Source organism: Coturnix japonica, chromosome 5 (assembly GCF_054131305.1).
Source record: "Coturnix japonica strain WE chromosome 5, WE-NBRP24, whole genome shotgun sequence".
Lineage (NCBI taxonomy): Eukaryota > Metazoa > Chordata > Aves > Galliformes > Phasianidae > Coturnix > Coturnix japonica.
The window spans coordinates 15,658,426-15,677,919 of NC_140667.1; the positions used below are offsets into that span (position 1 = coordinate 15,658,426).

A 19,494-nucleotide genomic window follows, 5' to 3' on the forward strand; every position below is an offset into this window, starting at 1 on the left:
ATAGAGTCAAAGCAGTGAATGAAATACAAGCAAAATAGATATGAGTACACATAACCAACTGAAAGAGGGGATGACGGATTGTATAAATCAAATAATAGAAGTCCTTCAATTATCAGGGGTGACAAGACTCTCAAGATCATCTTAAACACCCCAAAAAGCACAACAGCACTCTCTAGAGACTGTAGATATTTCGTAAGAGCTGAATTGCTTCTTTGGGCTTGCCTGCTGAAGAAATGAAGCCATTCTTTCTGGGGTATATGAATGAATAGTTGAAATTCAAGAAAGATTCTTTCTGAGCATGGAGACTTGGATGTCTATGGGCAATCTGATGCCAGTGTTTGACCATCCTCACAATCAAAAAGTGTTTCCTTGTGTTCAGATTTTCCTATTTTTTATTAGTGCCCAGTACCTTTTGTACAGTGGGCACTGCTGGGATGAGTTTGGCTTTGCCTTCATTCCCTGTTGCCTTTTTCCCTGCCCAGAGCCCTCTAGGCTGAGCAGTACCAGTTCTTTCAGTGATGCTTCAGAACTTCCATTGTCTTGTGGCCTTGAGCTGGGCTTGTTTTAGTAAGCTCAGGCCCAGGTGCTGTTAAAAAGGTTCCTTAAAGAAAATACAGTCATAAACTGTATAAGACAAGTAACCTTGGAAGTACCTACTGATACAAATTTGATTATTCTATCATCTAGCATATTTTGTTCATCTGCATCTGTTTCCCCACCCTAGGCCTAAAACAAAGGAAAAAATGAAGAGGTTAAGATGGGAAAGCAGCTATTTGAATCTTGGGTGAACTGTTTGTTACCTGAAAGTTGACTTCAGTTGTGTTAAAGTGTTGGTGGTGTGTATGAAAGCAATCACTATGTTCAGTGTGTGTTCAGAAAGGAAATCTTTATACAGACTGTACAGCTGGTAAACGGGACCATTTTTACTAGTGTTTGTATATGGATCCTTTTAATTGGTGAAATGGTGAGGCAGTTACCAGCTGTACACAAAAGCAGCTATGTGTCCAGGAGAAAGTGAGCAAGGGCAGCAAATGTGGAAGTGTGGTTTGGTGTTAATAACAGTGACTGTAAGAAGTTATGTGTTTGACTTCATTAATTCCAAGCTGGCATTATTGGTCTCTTTCTTCTATATGATTGAAAACCTTTACCGTCAGCTACTTCAAATTGTTGAAGTGCACTGATACAAAAAGAATTTAATTTCTCAGCAGATTGCAGTGATTTCCATAGTACTCAGAAGTACTTGGAAGCAGTACTGCCTGTGTCAGTGTATCATTCAACATCAGAGAGTGTGTCTTCAAACGTGTAAAGCTGTGCCTCTTAGTACTCCAGGTGATTTAGTGGCTTCATATTGGGAATGCGTGCTGGTAGTTTTAGTTTTGTGTGGCAAAAGTGCTGAAGTTTGTTCTTCGTGATCCATAGAATTTCTTCTGTGTAGACCCGAACATGATGCTTTTTGTAATTCTCCTAAACATCTCACCGAAGTGCTTATACCCGGAGCTTTGTTGGTACGATTAACAGTACTTATAGCTTAAATGTATTTTTATCAGGGGCTTGTAAGTAAAAAGACAGAGTTTATCAGAGTTCTCATTAATTTGGAATGTAAGTTGCATTAACAGCTTGCTTCTGGAATTTCAAGGGCAAGCATGAGATGGCATGTGACCTTTCATGGGGAAAGATTTATATAAGAAGGGAGTTTAAGGGACTCGGGTTCAGGAACCAGCAAGTTGTGCCAGAATTTTAATATGCTGCATGTTTGTGTTGTTGAAAGACAAAGATAGGAAGAGGGCAATTGGAAGAGTTTGTGTGGGGAGAGAAGTTGGATTTTCCTCAGTTTCTTAGGATGTGGACTGCAATGTGGCATTTTTACAGGCTGAAATTCCACTTTGGTTTTGAACAGATTCTCTTTGTGTAGCTGTTGTACAGGTGATAGAACGATATGACAAAAAGTGTAAGTCAGATTTCTGGTTTGATCAGGTTCCATTCATCGTAGAATGACTTACACAATCCTCAAGATAAAAAGAACCCCAGCAGTATCTTTATTTTTCATTTTTCTACCCCTGTTCCTTCCTGAAAATGAAATCGCGGTTCATTGCTGCAATCACTGCTGAAATTGCAGCTTTCAAAATCTGCAATTTTTTGAAGTTTTATACATCACTTTATGCGGTATGTAAATAATTTACTCAAGAATTTAAGTAAAAATAATTGCAAAATACTTCAGTCAAAGAGTAGGAGGGGTTTTGCTTTTGCAGAAATAACTTTATGAAGGTAACAACATGGGTGTTTAATAATAGCAGTAGCAGTGGTTTTGTTGAGTGCGCCTCTTGAGCTCTTGTTACTGCCAGGCATCTTTTGCATACCTAATAATAAAAGCAATTAGTGCTTTACATAGAGCACATCAATATGCAGTGATTGTTCATGTTATGCTCATTCATGTGCATATTGTATTAAGTAGCTTGAATGATGTGGCTGATGCAGCTGAGTTTAAGCAGTTATGAATATGTAATTTGCTCCAAAAGTAATGCTTCCAATTCAATGGAAGCTAAAACACATGCAGAGAACACCCTAACTCTTTCTGATGGGGCACATTCTCTGCTACAAAGCATTATTTTTCTGCCTAGTCACCACTGTTAGCTATTGTTGCATTAGTGATGCAGAGCTTCACTGGCTGGCTGTGACTATCTGACTCTGTTAACACTGAATTTCCCCATTTTTCCAATTTAAAAAGGTGTTTGTATTAAATGACAGTTGGTTCTTCCTCTGAGCCTCAGTAAAGGGAGTGAATAAAGGAAATAGGAAAAAATCTGGGATCTGTGAAGCAGCAGGAGGCACTAACTGAAGATGCTGAGCTGCAAGCAGAAATTTATGGTCAGTTCAGTATGTGTGTGAGCTTAGTGGGCAACACATTTAGTTAATTAGCTCCAGTTAATAGAACATTCACTTTGGTAGAGAAGGAATGTCCTTTTCATGTTAAGAATTAAAAGTCCATGAAACAAGACTTTATAAAGGAAGGATGTAGAATGGAGGGAATGTGGTTCTGATCTAGCGCTTATTCTTTTGTTGGAAAACCTTACTCATTTTTAAATCAATTTACATAGATAAAATGGGCGAAGGCTATTGCTTATCTAGTGAAAGCAGTGGAGAGTGTGGCAGGGATTATTTCCTTTTCTAACCATGTGAGGTGAACAGTATGATGGAATGAGAATGGCTCTCTGTTGCTGTGTCAGTGTTTGTACTTCTTAAGCCCACCTGCTGCAGTGGGCCTCCATTCAGGGAGACTTGGACAAACTGTCCCTTATAGAAAATCTGGGAGACCACATTTTATGTCTGACTGCATACCAGAAACATTGGGGTAACCAGAAGGGCAGAACTGTACAAGTGTATTCCTTCCCCTCTGTCTAATACTTTTATATTTTCTTTAATAGACATCTTCAAATGTTATATTTTTAATAGATTTCTACACACAAAATAGAGTTTTATATTCTTGATGAAATGTGTTTCAAATTTTTGATCAGAATTAAAAAAAAAACACACAAAAATAGGAGAATGTGATCAAAAACTGATTTTACAGTGAGTTCACATTTGGTGTGAGAATTTGGTCATTTTTGGAGGATGGTCAGTATTGTACACTGAATTAAACTGTAGCTATAGATGAAATTCTATAGTGTTTTTTCTATTTCTTCCATTTGTGCTGCAGCAGCTACAATGAAATGATTGTGTGATGCAGAGATGGTTTTCCATTTGTCTCTATTTAAGTAGCCTTGTGAAATTGTTAGATTTCATGCAGTGTGAAACTTGCAAACCTCTACCATAGGACATTTATTTGGAAGGATTATCAGGGCCTTTTTATTTTCTTTTCTCTCTATTAAATTCTGATAGGAAACTGCTTTCTCCTGGTGCTCGTATGCTGTGTTATAGAGCTATTTGCTTTCATGTTTTGCCCTTAAAGTGGGTCTGTGACGCGTGGTCCTTCAGGCATCCTTCCACAAAACCTTATTTCTAAATTTGATCGTTCTTTATTCTTCCAAGATTCATCTCAACTGCTGTGGGCTTTAACTATTAAAATGCATTTTAAGAGGTTGCAGACTTCAGTTTTGCTGTTTAGGAACCTTTATGTGTGTTTTATAGAAGGCTACTTTCCTAAGTACCAGCTTCTATTTTAAATCAGATTTTCGTCCATGCTTGTTGTGATGTCACCTTTCATCCTCATTATCGTAAAGCAATTTTCTTCAGAAATCAGACTAATATTAATCTTCTACGTTGTGTTTTAGTGTAACATAATTAGCTACAACATGATGCTGTAACATAAATAACATGGAGAAATTGGTGTTTCTCTATGGAAAAGGCAAGATGGGTGTGAGAGAAAAGACCCTTGCGTACAGACTGAAGATGAACATTCTCTCCACTGTCATGTGCTGCTTCTTTAAATATGAAAGACATAAGCCAAAGTCTATTGACAGCCTGCTTTGCATTGGGTAGTGACTCAGCTCACACTGGTCCTGGTGTGCAGCATTCCTTCATGACAGTCTTGTGCTGTGGTTTAGCCCTGGCAGGCAGCTCAGCATGGCACAGATGCCCACTTGCTCTCTGCAGGTGGTACGGAGACAGAACAATAAATGTGAGAACTCATGGATTGAGGTAAAGGCAGTTCACTAGGTAAAGAAAAAGCTGTGCACGCACGGAGAGCAAAATAAGGAATTAATTCACCACTTCCCATCAGCAGGCTGATATTCAGCCACTGCCAGCAAAGCAGGGCTCAGCACACTTAACAGTTTATTGGGAAGATGAATGCCATCACTCCCAGCATCTTCCTTTCCTCTCCCTTTCTCCTAGCTTTCATTGCTGAGCATGATACCACCTGGAATGGGGTGACACTTTGGTCATCCTAGGTCAGCTGTCCTGGTTGGGCACCTTCCAGCTCCCTGTTGGCAGGGCAGTGCGAGAAGCAGAGAAGCCCTGTGTAAGCACTGCTGTGCAACAACATGAACATCAGTGTGTTATCACCACTGCTTTCATCAGAAATCTGGAAAACAGCATCGTATGAGCCATGGTGAAAAAAAAAGCAACCCAGCTGAAAACCCTGAAATGCTGATTAATGTAAAAATTGCTTTCAAACGGCTGTTGATACTGTGCATCCCAGACATGAGGTTCTATACAAGTGTTGGTTGTTTTCAAGTTCTTTCTGAAGTCTCCAATAGTTCTGAGATGGAGTGTGATTTGTTTTTGCATGTGTGTTCCTGTCTAATTCAGGTTTACAGAACACAACAGTGGAATAGTTGTGTCTTTTTTTTTTTGAAGGGCTTGATTATATACTGCACTGCATTTAAATAAAATTAAAAAAAAAAAAAAAAAAAAGGAAAATGAGACGCAAGAAAACCCCAATAACCAGCAATTGAGAGAAGTTTGCAGAAATAAGCAGCTTTTTTCTCTGTACCTTTCAGTGAGAAAATCTCAGGTGAATGTCCTAGAGAACCAGCTGTGCCATCCAGGCACTAGAATGTCCTAGATAAATCCTATAAGCTTTTTGTCCACGAACTTTTCCCTTTTCAAGACTACATTTTTGCTAAATGTTTGTTTTGTGTGTGTGTATGTGTGTTTTAAATAACAGACTATCAGCTACTTTTAATTTACTTTTCTTTGTAGAAAGAGTCTAGGATTACCAAAAGTCAGCCATCTCTTTTGAAACACATGGCAGATATAAGCTGTCTGCAGCTTGCAGCTTCATTTCATGTCATGACATCTGAGGTTACTTCTGGAGAATATTGTTTTTACTGTGTGACTTGCAAGATACATTTGAGGAACCAGTTCTTCCTCTTGGGGTGAAACATTTCCAAGTACTGGATATATTCTCAAATTTATAATAGTTGAAATTCCACCAGGTTGTGCTGGTGGTCGCTGTCTTTCACTAATTGTGTTTTTGTCTTTCAGCAGGTCCAGCAGAAGGTTTGGGAAAAATAATACAGAGGTTTCCTCAGAAGGACTGGGAAGATACTCCTTTCCCACAGGGAATAGAGTTGGTAAGTTTGCACTACGTTCTGTAATTTTTAGAATTTCTTTTACATATAGTTGGAAGATATCTGCCTCCATACAGTTACTTGTTAACAAGTCTATCAGGGAATGAGAAGAAAAAAGGTGGGTAAAGGGGAGATAATAGCTTTCTGAATAGTAATTTTTTGGCTAGCAGAAGATAACTTATTCTTACTATATGTTGGTATTCCTAGAATACAGAATGAATCTGCCTCAGGGTTAGAAACAATGCATTTGAAATAAATGTTTATTTGTGTCCCTCTGTCTATTGTTGGCTACATTTTTAGAGCCATCCTTAAAATTGCGGCTGACTTCTCAAATCATGTTCAAGAGAACAGACGTGTTTTTATATTGTACACTTAAAAAAAATGAATTGGAAATTATAATGACATCACAATTAACCGGCTTCATTAAAACAGTGAGTCTTTAGCATTCGTTATGCTGCCTGTTAAGGACAACACTAATGAAAGCTGTGCTGAACAAGATGAACATACAGTGATCTATTTTATGTATTCTCTACGGTAAGTAGCCCTTTCCCTCTTGTGTTGTGATGCTGTGAGATGCAATGAGGAGGTAGATCTTATTCAGGTCAGGGATTCATTACATGTATGGCCCTAAAAACTCCATAGAGAAATGGATTGCAGTGGTTACGCTATGCAAATGTGGTTTCTGAGAAGTCAGCAGAAACTCACTGCTGTGAACTTAGGGACTTCTGGGACAGGATGAGCTAGGGAAGGAGTTGGCCTGTAGGAAGTGTTACAAAATCTGCTGCAGAGAATAAAGACCAGTGCTCGCTTCACTGAACTTGTTACACAGATACAGCAAACACAGCGAGCTTTTATTGATACAATACCATTTAATTGATGTTCAGCTGGCTTTCAGATTCACAGTGTGCCATTGGTCAGGTGCTGTCCTTTCCTGAGGAAGGGGGAGAAGGAGATCTTGGTGTTTTTTGCTTGCCAGTACGCTCTCTCATACAGCAGAGGTTTCTACACTGTGTGCTGGTGTATGGAACCGGCTGCTCGTTTTCTTCAGCAGTGTGGTTTAAATTTCTTCATAGTCAAGCACAATCCTTATGTTTTGTGGGGATGTCATGCATTAATGACTGGGGTAAGCATTATTTCCGATACACGTGATGGATAGTTACAGTGTTTGTGGTAGGCTTGCATAATACTGCATTTAGCAATGTAGTGCTGTGCTGTAACAATGGAAGCTCCTGCTTTCTCTAAAGTATTTCTGCTACTGTTACAACATTATAGCACTGTGCATAGCTATTGCAGTTTACTATAACCATTAGTGTGCGCTCAGTGATTACTAACCAGGTTCTGACGAGTGACTTCCATAGCAAAGACATTTACAGATCTTGACAATTAACCTTTTGATGTGAAGGCTTAGTTTAGTTTATTTTTTTAGTTTTGTTTATTCATTAGTAGTTTAAAAAACAAAACACAGTCTTGGAGTTGAAGGAGGTGGTTTGTTCTTGCTTTAAACAATTGCAAGAGTTTGATTCATACTGAGATTTATTTTGTCATGTTAATTTTCCTTACCTATTTCAAACATGGTAACAGCTTGTTTCCACTGATGTTTTGAAATAAGAGAGAACACATACAGTTAAAGCAACGAAGCTGTTTATCCCTGCTCTTTGTTTAAGTAGAAACCCTGAGGCTTGACACTTCCCAAGGAAAATGAAATCTAGCTGTTTAAACAGTAGGGGCATTTTCTCAGCTAGTCTGTAAAATTATTTGAGTTTTGAATTGCTGTCCAAACTTGACAATCAAATTTTATTTAATTAGGATTGAATACATAATGCAAAGATCATGCACTAAAGTAAATCATTTAAAAGAGTCAGATATTGGCAAGATATTGTCCTCCAGTTTTTGTGAGAGTGTAACATGAATCAGTGTAAATAAATAGAAAGAAGGAACACTGTGTTGCTATTTATGTCTGTCATCTTATGGGCAATATTGATATTGTTAAGAGCGTGACTGGCAAACGTGGAAAAGAGAGAAAGAAGATAAGGATGGTCTAGATGACAAAAAAGTTTACGAGAATGAAGGTAGGTGTTTCTATGAATACTACGTAACTCAGACTAGCCATAGAACTAGATACCTTCAAGTGTATTTCCTCTCAATTGAATGAAGAGTCTTTATGGTTTCTGTGACTGGGAAATGAAATGCCCGAACAACAATGACTTGTATTTGAAAACCATGATTCTCTATCCACTTTTCATGAAGGAAAAATGGAAACATGCTTTTAATGCCTAGTGTTAAGATTGAAGGGAGTTCTATTTTTGATTCTTACTGTCAAAGCTGGTTCCTCTACCATGAATCACTGAGATTGTGGTTCCCTTTCCTGCCCCCCAAGTGTTTTATAAAGTGCATTGTTTGTGAGTTTGGGCATGTGAATATCCAGATTGCATGTCCAAATAACGTAGGATGAATCAGACAATTCATCTTGGCAATTAATTGATGATACGATCCAACACTTGTTTTCCATTCGTATTGTTCATGGTATTTTCTGAAACAGGGCAAAGAACTATGCTCAAATGAGTATGCCCATGCTCACACCCCAAGTTTTAGTGCTTTAAGATGAAAAACATCTGTTTGGACCACAGCTTGTAGAAATGCAGTTGGTTCATGTTCTGCTCAAAAGTTCACTGGGACTTCTTTGGATGAGTCTTTCTTCCTCTGATGCCCGCACACCTCCTGCTTGACTCCAGTTTGCTCAGATTACTGAGAGCCAGACTAAGTCAGTGTAGAGAACAGAGTGGTGCAGATAGTTCTAACCTAAATAAAAGCAGTACAGATAATGTTTCTTGTTTTGTTGAGTTCAGTTTTGAAATATTGGCTGATATAGAAAGGACTGTACCCAGCGGACCTGCCCTGTCTGAGCGCAAGGGATCACCTGAGAACATCTTAACTAGGAAAAAAAACAAACAGCAAAATTCAAGAACTTTTAGCCTTGACTGCATTTGTACTTCTGCTAATTCAACATAGATAGGTTGAGAACTAGGTCATTATAAAATGTAATTGCAGTTTGAACTTTACCGAATACTGTATTTCATATGTATATATTCTTCATTATAAGGAGCAAGAGTATGTATGTTTTTTTTTGTTATGTAAGTAAGTAGTATGTTAGTTATTTCCTAGTTTTCTTTAACATGTTAATTCTGAAATAAAATCATCCAAAATTCAACAGTATTATACTTAAGGAAGCTCTATTGAAGCCAGTGTTTGAATTTGTCTTGTAAAGTGAATAGTCTCTGGTTGCTAGTGGTAAGGGAGCAAAGCTGTGACACAGCTGAGGGAATTATGCTGTCTGTTGTTCCTGATTGGTGTATGTTCTTAGCTTCTACCTATCTGCAGCTCTTAAAACTTCATCTTGCATTTTCCATTTATTTAATGGCTTCACAGCTTTTACCTCTGTTTTGTTTATAATTGAACAGAGGAACTTCGATACGTGAGCCACCTGAAAGTTCCTGTTAATATATATATATGTTAAGAATTAAAAAATAATAATATGTTTATTATAGCTAATTAGGTCACTAATATTTTTTTATTATTATTTTTTGGGGGGCTTTTTTGTGTTTTTTTTTGTAAGTTTGAATTGTGATATAACTGTGTGTAAGGTATGGCATTTGTTAAGATGTGAGTATTATGCATGCTGTGTTCCTTCAGAAGCTGCAAGGTGCTGTGCTCTGATGTGCTCGAATCTCTTGAGGTCTATCCAAAAGGAGGAAAAGGAAACTTGTAATTTCAGCTTAGAATCTGGGCATCTTTAGTTCACTACTCTTTCTAGGAAATAAGCTGACTTTGAAGAATATCGATAGTCTGAAGAAAAAGTGCCTCAGAGATGTATTTCAGTCATAGGTTTCCAAGAACATCTTGTTAAAACTTAACAACATGATAGTTTTTAATTAAGTGCATATGTTTGGGTACCTTTGACAATGGTTGGTCTGTTGCAGAGAAGTTACTGAAATTTTACACAAATACACTTTAAGTTTAAAAATAGACCTTTGAACTTATGAGACATACAGCAGTTTAGTACTAGGATGGTTAAACATATTGTTCTTTCTTGTAGAACAGATCTTAGAGAATATGTTGATTGCATGAGTTGGCTTTATATTTCTGCATATTTTTCTTATTTATAAGCCTATTTTACTTCTGCTATAAACTATTCTAGACTGTAATTAGTTATACATCAAAGGAGGAAGCTTTGGTATGCAGTGTTACAATGTATACTTGCATTCTATGGTATGCAGTCTTACAGTGTATGCTCATTTTTGTCTGGGGGCTAAATTAGCTGAACTACATGTCATCTGCATTACTCAGTTGGGAGGATAATGTTAATTGAGCCCATGAAAATCACACTTGGAAATAGATTTCATTGTGTGAAACTAAACTGGATGCAATGCTGTTTTGCAATTTGTGATGAGGAGGGAGGAACATTCCCCCATATAACCGTTATTAGAGCCGTCCATTCATACAAATTTAAATTCAAAGGTATGCAAGTATAGAAATGGGTATATATTTCTAGACAAGCAAATGGCCAATCTGAATAATTACTTACACCATAAAATGTAGCTTAAATTAGTAAAAAAATGTTTTTATTCTTTTCCTTTGGATTAAGCTTACAGGCATTAAGATGCTGTGAGAAATACTGAGGAAAGACTGTATGCATCCTTTTGAGAGCTGTCTGAAATCTGGCCTCCTGGTTGAGGATTGCATGTTGCTGTCACAAGCATATCATCCCTTACTATACCTTCAGCATATCATCCCTTAGTACACCTTCATCTTAGTGTTTCTGCACCTTCCACTGGCTTAGGATATAAACTCTAAAATGTACACGAAGTATTTCCTTTATGAAATATTGGATTTATCTTCCAGATTCCAACTAATTTGTAATTTGAAGCATGGGAAAAAGAAAAATCAAATGGCTGTGTGGAATGGTATTTATATATTTTTGAAGTATGTTGGTATTCTGACTTAAAAGGTCTCAACGTTCTGACAAAAACTAAGTTCATAGACCTCTACAGCTTTCCAATTTGTGATGATGTACAGATCTTATGAGTGACAGCTATACCTCTGAGCTGTTAAGGAAATATACAAAGCTGTTACAGCTTCAGAGTAGGATCAGTGGGGAAGAGAGCTGTCCAAAGTGTGGTGGGGAGGGGGGGGAGGGACCCAAGGAAAAAACACACCTTACTTGTCTTAAGAGTTGCATTGAAAAAACAGAATTGCTGTCAGTCAATGGAAGACATTTTAAGGTAAGCTAGACTTTAAACTTCTGGAACATAATCTTTTGTAGATTTCCAACAAAAGTGTTTCTGAAAACCATTAGACATGCCTATGAAAGTGATGGTCTTAACATTTTACAACTCTTTGTTCAGCACCATTTTTGGTTGTCCACTTGGTATATTCCATGTTTTCTAGAAAAATCTAATACCTGAATGTTTTATGAAGTATTTTAAGTAAGGCATAAGAGATGAACTGGACTGCAGATGAGCCTGTTACAGTCTGCAGTGATTAAAATTTTAAGGGAGTTAATCTTTAAATGCTTCAGTCTTAACTAGCTGATGTGTAAGGCAGTTTTTGTACAACAGCTGTGCTTTTAAAGATCTGAATAAATGGTTGACTTACAGCATCCATTTAGGTGCCAGTGCACTTGGTCAGCAGTAGGTGTTTTGGTTCTCTCACTTCTTTCCCCCCAGATTTTGTGTTTTATTTTCAAGAATCATTACTTAAATAATTATCTAATGAAAAAGTACATTGCAGAGTTTGTGGTAGCACTTCGAAGAACATTGTGGTGTTATTTACGTATTGCATTGCAGCACTGATTCTTTCAGTACCTCAGTAGAAAATATTGTAGCAGATGTACAGCTAACATTCTTTATCAGCATTATGGACTCAGTTTATATTCCTTTAACTTGTCTATATTATCCTCCAGTGGAAATCTTACAGCGCCATAAATGAGCTGTGTTTTAGAGCAGCGTCTCTGCTGTGCTGTAAAATGTCTATATTCAGGTTTCAGAATCCCACTTCTTTTACTGACTGGATTTTAACTGCTGGATTTTGTATGTTTGTGGGATAAAGTAATTTCGTATTTGAAACCTAAGGATTTTCGCATAGCCCTTCCATGGCAAAACATGTTCTTTCTGGACAAAATACTGTGAAAAGATGCAATTAAAGTGATTTATTCATTTATTTTTGTTATATAATAAGTACAATCTTCCACTTGCTTCTTGTATCGTACTCAGCTTACCTTGCCTAGGTAGTATGCAGGTGTCAGCATTTCCCCATCCTTTGTGTGGGCAAACAAGAGTGTTGTGCTTCCTAAACTTCCCTGATTCATGCTTAGCTTAAGTTCTGAAAAAGGCAAACACTGTTCTGATAGCCAGGGGCTAGGCAAAGGAAGACATCAGATAAATAAAAGACTTTGGCATTGAGAAAGGCAATGGGTTTGTTCTCCTTATATTTTGAGAATAAGGTAGTAGTGGTTGGATGTTATAGCAAAGAAAATTTAGTGTAAACAATAGGAAACATTTAAAAAGAGCTTAAAATGAGAATTTTGAGCATTACTGTTTTAAGTATTAGAAAATACCCGGGAGAAATGACTTGTTTGAATGCAGCATGAAAGTGGAGTCACTTGGATAGTCTCCTGAGGTCCCTTTTTCATTTGTTAATCAGAAAGCTAAGACTCTGGATCTTTGCACGTCTTGTTGTTTGCTCCTCTGCGGGGAGGGACAATAGTATCTGTCAGGTGTTTCCTTTGGAATTTTGTCCTCCTTGGTGAATGCAGTTTTTCTGAAGAGTTCTTATCGCTGTCAGGTCAGTTTCCTATCACTGCTTAGTAGGAGGATAGAAAATCAAAACTGCAAAACTGTGATAACCCCGTAAGACACTGAAGTGAAATATGTCAGAACTGATTAACAATTTGTTGTTTAAAATTCCCATAATTTGTCTTGGCTTATTAATAGAAACAATTTTCAACATGCTGTAGTAAATTGGAATCGTACTTAAGCTTGACGTGCTGTAATTTTGAAGTTTCTGAGGTTCTGTTTGTTTTGGATTTTGTCTGGTTTTGTACAGGGAGATGGGATTCTCTGTGGTTTTGGAGAGAGCCGTAAAACAAGACTTGTCTACTGAATTCATAGCTATATTTCCATTTGTCACACAACTGGCCTGCCTGGTTTGTGTGAGGGAGCAGGCGGGGAGGTGGTGTGCATCTGAACAAACACAACCTATTGGGCTGAATACAAGATTGTGAAGTTTGAACTGGGTCACTGAATGCATTCTGGGGATTCAGAAATAATCTATGTGCAGTTGCTTGTTAAAAAGTGTAAATCAGTTTGGAATTTTTTCTAATAGTTAAAGAAAACAAGTTCATGGGGGGAAAAGAAAAAGGTTTTCTTTCTGAACAAATTTGTTACTGGTGTGTTTTGTTAGAGCTGGTTTGATAAGAATTTCTCGTTAGTTGACTGACTCTTTAATTTGAACTTTTTATATCTTTCTAATAACATTTGATGTAGGTTTTTTCTACCAACTTAGATCATCTTGACAATTTGAAAGTTTAACTTCCTCAACTTGGAAACAATTCTGTGATGATTTTATGCAGTGCTCTTATTTGTAGTAGGTTATAAGAGGCCTATCCTACAAGTGTTCATTTAATAATAATTAAATCAGATAATTAAAACAGATTGTGAATAGTCAAAAGACTTAATAATTCAGCACACTCTGTTCTGCAGCTTGCAATGTTATCATGCCATTAGAAGTCAAACAGAATCATTTGAACAAAGGCTTTCTACCTGTTTCTAATTTCTTTAACTGCTGATTTCACTTTCTGCCCTCAGTACAGGGTGATGCAGGTGGCTGCCTTAAGCACCTGGTGCAGTGAAATGTACCCTCTGCACAAGTACCTGTGGACACCCGAGGAGAAAGGTGACTTGAGTTGTGCAGCACCTGATAGAGTCCTTGGGAAAAGACTGGGATTTTATTTCTTTACTTTTTCAAAAGAAATTTGTTGGCCTCAAATACCTATAAGTAACTGCATTGAATTGGAAAAAAGAATGTGATCAGGTCTTTCAGGTTTTAGCGTACAGCTTTTTTGTACTCTATTTTTCTTTCGTCCATTACCTCACAATTTACAGTTTATTCCTTTTGTTGGCGCAGAAACTTGGTATTAGTTGGTGTAAAAAGAATACCCTTATGAACTTACATGCAGGTCTGAAAAGAGGAAAAGGAGATGAGCTTCTTATATGGCCTTCCTCCTGTACTGTTCTCCAGTAATTTCTGATATGGTCTAACCTAATTTTAATAAGCTCTGGAAACTATATGAGCATTTATAATAAGATATTTACTTCAGTAGGATTTGGAAATGTTGCCTGAGATAATAATGAAGATACTTCCTTATTTTCAGTAAAATCAATAAACTAAGTTTAGGGAGTTCGCTTCTGATTACAGTAAAGTGAGAAGAAAGCCATAAGCATGGTTAGTCAGTGATGAATTATGAGTAAGGAAGCAATATTGTGGAACCTGGAATTTGCTCAGCAGTTTACCTAATCTTTTCCTAGCAATAAATTCTGTACTGTCTTCATTGTTCTGTGAGTATCAGATATAAACCTATAAACCAGATATAAAGGCCAAAACCTTTAAAAAATGATTGTTAATGCTGTGGTTTGATCCATAAATTGGTACAGCTTTATATAATGTTCCTAGAAGAGTCCTCTGTGCCCTATGTTTAGTTGCAGTATCTTTATGTTCTTCTTGGGCATGCTGTCAAAGGATCATTTGAACAGGTGCTTTTATTTAGCTGTAATGGACACCAGGATAAACTAAGAGGTAGTTTTATTTCTATATCAACAGTAGAGTAATAAATTAAGAACTTGAACTGGCCCATAGTGTGATTCTCTGAAGCTACAACTTTCACAGATTTGGAGATAAGGCAGTTCAGACTTGAGGTGAAGTTAATATTATTTGTGTGGTGATCCTTTAAAGGTTTGTAGTTCTTTCTCAACCTGCAATTCATTAAATCTGAGCTACAAAGTGAACCTGGGCAAAGGATAGGAACGTTGAGAGCCAAATCTTTTTTTTAACGGCTTTTCAAATTCATTCACAAATGGGCTTCTCTCACACGATATGGCAAATCTTGTGGTTTTTAATTCACATTGAGAATGTAGGACAAGACATTTCAGCTCATCTTCTCTATGGAAATGTACAATTGTCCCAGGTCCAACCATCTGTTTTGAGATGACTCAACATATTTCTTTGTTTACATGTCTGGTTTGTTCTTCTTGTTATTTCTCTGGTTTCTCTTAGCTACTGCAGTTTCCTCTGCGGGCAGAAAAAGCAGGTAGGCTTGATAATGTCACCTGTGCTCTGCACGCTGCTACAATGTGCAAATGTTGCAGCATCCATCTCCGTTTTGGACTGCATCAGGTAAAAAAGAAAGAAAAAACAGGAGGCCAAGCCAAGAAATCCGGCATGTTTAGAGACTCCATCACTTTTTAAAATTCCTGAAGTGATTTTTTTTCCTCATCTTTTTAGATTTGTCTCAAACTAAAGTACTACTGTTCTTTTTGAAGTAACTTTTCCATCTAGATTTTGTCATAAAATTGCCCACAAGCTGCTGCTCTTTTTTTTTGTTTTTTGGTTTTTTTTTGCACTGATCTCTTAATCTTTAATGAGAAACTCTTTTATTTGTATCAACAAAAGGAGGCCTGAGAAATAAGTAGATCGCACTCAGATACTGAGTAGGCTTTCAATTATTGAGTAAAAAATGTCTGATCTTTTTATGTTGAAAGAATGCATGTTCTGCCTTGAGTCTCTACCAAGTTACCTGAACTAATGTAAACAATATATGCATAAAATTAGGAATAAAACAATTATAATGGAATAAATAATGTGTAGTAATACTTCCCCTGCCCCCTAATAAAATATTCTGTTTATGTTGGGCTGCCAATATTCCTGTTGTCAATGGCAAAAAATTGAGGGGAGTTTAATAAAAATAGTTGGCTTGAACTTTCTGCTTTTTGATATTTATCCTTTCTTGGTGTTTTCAGAATTCAGTGTTTAAGCCCCATACCTAAATAAAGGTAATTAAATGTAAGCCTGTGGTAGAGTGTCTTGAAAAGAAACTGTGATTGGACACACTTAGATCACATAGATCTTGGAGAAGACTGACACAGCTTATTACACTGGATTTCAATCAAGCAAATATGGTTTTAATACTGAAGATGCCCAATGGCAGTGATTTCATTGCTTTATCTTAGACTCATTTGTGACCTGCAAGCTCAGAAAATGTTTGTTTCTTCTAAAAAATAAAAATAAAGTTCTGGTCCAAGAGCAGATATATACTTCTGCAATTTACTGAAAAATAGACATTGATATAATGTAGTATTTTAAACTCTAGCAAAGTCCACTTCTGGGAATGCCATATACAAAATCATCCTCCTTTCATTTTTGCCTGTTTTTTCATTTTCCGCACATGTTTGAGTGTTATAACGTTTAGAACAGAGAGAGATAAGGTCACTGAAGTCATGACCTACAAGTTCAGAATGAACAATGAATTAGATTTAATACCAAAATAGTGGGATAAGAATTAGGTACTAAAGTTACAGTGTGCATTTGTGACCTCGATGTTTTTAACATTCTTCGAATACCAGATTTGTCTGCTTCTCGCCATCACCTCATGATTATTCGCTATAACTGCATACCAGGAAAGCTTATTTCACAACGATTTTCCTTCATTCTGGCCCAGTAATATACTTGTAGAGACTTGTTGGCATTTGGAATTTTGTAAGATTTGTTGTTAGACTATTTTCATATCAGTTTTGTGTCCTCTATATTGAATTTTATCTCCTTCTTTCAAATAATAGAGAAACTTCTTAAAAAGGGACTGGAAAGTCTGTTTTCCTTCCTCAAATTAAGGTATCTTGCTTGTCCAGCCAACATGTTTTAGCAGTGGGAACCTCTAAATTAGAAGCTCCGGAGCATCCACATAGAGTTATATTTGTACTGAGTAACAAAACTTGCTTAGAAAAATCATTTCTTGCTGGTTTTGGCTATGGCTGAATCGCTTCTATGAACATGTCCTCAGAGTTTTCTATTTTGAAATTCAAAGTCTGCTTCTTGTACAACCTTGATTAATAGTATTATTTGGAAGAATGTTGTCTTTCTTCCTGTCATTTCATGTTGAAATGTCTTCAGTCTAAAGAATTAACAGAAATTCCAACTGTGTAGTTGGAGAACTGCTTTTGAATATTGTAATAAATGGATTCCTTTTTTAAAAAAATATTTTTATTTATTTTTTTGTTCTTGGGTGATACAGTTGTGCAAAATTAACATAAATTGGAAACTGCTTCCCAATTCGTATAACCAAAGACAGATAAAATAGATAGAAATCTGTTACTTAGTCAATAGTGATCAGGCTCGAGACAACAATATTAGTTATTGTCTATATCATAGTAAGTTGCAGCTGAAGAAAATAAGTGGTTGAATTGTTTTCCGTATGCTTGAGAAAACACACAATAATCATAAATTCTATGCAATCATATTATTAGCTGAAACATATTTGAATATGTATTAAATTTTAAGCAAAGGAATATAAGTATTAAATCTTATTTATCCTGGCTGCCATGCATAAACTTCTGTTTGTACTTTGCACAGCAAAGGCTGAGTAGATATTTTCAGTTAAGTGTTCAATAGTACATTTTGACTAATTTTCTTTCAAGATGAGCTACAACACAGTGAAGGAAAAGATAGCTGGTCTTGTGTTGACTTTGGCTTTAGACTGCGAGCAGTATGGTGGTATTGTAGAAGAGTTCAGCTGAAACCACTTAACTCCTCAAGCTCTTGAGTTTGGACTGTGAATTTATAGATAATTTTAGTGTGTTGGTTTTGTTAAGCTGTTTCTTGATTTGTTAAGATGGAAGGACAGATGCAGTTTAACCACAAAACCTGAGCCTGCGTAAAGGTTTATAGGTACATCATGTCTTTCAAGGCTCACCGTTAATTTTGCAAGAGTGCTTCAGAAGTACAGAAGGCGAGGTCATTCTGACATACCCTCCTTCATCTTTAGGCTTGTTTCTGTAGGAGCTGTAGGAATTTGTTAATATAGGGAAGTAATTTTCTAAGAGTCTGTGTTTCTAATTTGATGTTAGTGATTTTTTTTTTTCAAAATGGATATTCAAGCAAAAATATTCAATGGGATGTTTTATGTTGGCTTTTATTTCTGATAAAATGTTTTGAGATTATCAGCTACTAAGTAGGTATTTGCTCTAAGTATTACTGTTTAATTTGTTAAATACATAGATGTGATCTGTACTGAAGTATTTTAGGGTGTGTAGTACGGGATAATAATGGCATACTTCATATATTATTAACTATTAAGGTGTGGCATTATTATGGCATACACACACCCTATTCACTGAAATTGCTTAAATATGGTAGAGCTTATGAGCTTTCCTTTTAAAGTATTAATTTACTGTGATGAGTTGGGTAACAGAATATGTCCTGTACATTATTTTTACCTAATATGGATGTTACCTTACATGTGGGTTGCAACGTTGATACTGCAGTGGAAACCTCAATTAAACTAGGGACTGAGTTTAGTGTGGCTTCTGAAGTTGTATTCAAAGAAAGAAAATTACTGGCTGTTGTCTATTTGAATTATCAATTTTCAGTGTGGCTAAAAATTGTACCTTTTTAATTTTCCAATATCTTTTGTCTCTTGCTGAATGAAATATAATGGATTCATCCTAAGTTGGTGTTATCTAGCATTTTATTTTAATACAAACAAGCTACCCCCTACTTTAGATTTTCTTTCTCAGAGGTGTGGGAGTAAGCTTGTTCTTTATGCCACCGCAAATCCAGTATAAGAGTACTCAACTTAAGCTTCAACCTAGAAATGAATAAGCAAGATTTGCAGAGAGAGCTTAGCTATATCAAACCCAGTATGAGAGAGAGTACTGGAAAGATGCATGCTATTTTATTACTGGTACAGCATTAGGATGATTCAGTGTTGAAATTTCAGCTTATTAGTGAAAAGCTGGCTAGTTTCTATACAGACTTATTCTTACTAGAATGTACAGAGGACCATAATTTCCCTAAATTATCTGCTTTATTGCTACAGGACTTTTGTGAACTTTGGATTGCTGTGTTTTAAATATTAATTTTAGCAGCGTAACAGAGAAATATTTGTAGGTATATTATTGCTGTCATTAGAAATGTTATGCTACAAAGAAGCTGATCTACTTTCCGCAAGTCAAACTAGGCTTGTGGTAGGATGTTAAGTTTACACTGATTGGCACAGTTGGAGAGTTTGTGTTCATTTTTACTTTCTTCAACTGGGATGACTTTTTTGTTTTAAAGTTTAATTGTACTGTTTTCAGAAAACAGTTCTGACTGTTGTGTAGGAAAACAGGCTTTCCTGAAAGTGCTTTAAATATCAGATTCCTGAGAAAAGGATTCCATG

The 19,494-nt window shown here is 36.5% G+C and overlaps 1 protein-coding gene across 7 annotated transcripts in view; it reads left to right on the forward strand.

The window, feature by feature from the left end:
- The window catches only part of SBF2 (SET binding factor 2), a 215,801-nt gene that overhangs the window by 34,668 nt on the left and 161,639 nt on the right, over positions 1–19,494 (forward strand). For 5 of the 7 annotated variants that reach the window (XR_014946454.1, XM_015864003.3, XM_015864005.3 and 2 more), the window contains exon 2: positions 5,926–6,014. Coding sequence is in view for 6 of the 7 variants with exons in the window: in XM_015864003.3 (XP_015719489.2) it covers positions 5,926–6,014 (89 nt within the window). In the remaining variant the exon portion in view is untranslated. The remainder of the gene's footprint in view (positions 1–5,925; positions 6,015–19,494) is intronic. The other 2 variants (XM_015864004.3, XM_085548513.1) reach the window with 1 other exon arrangement.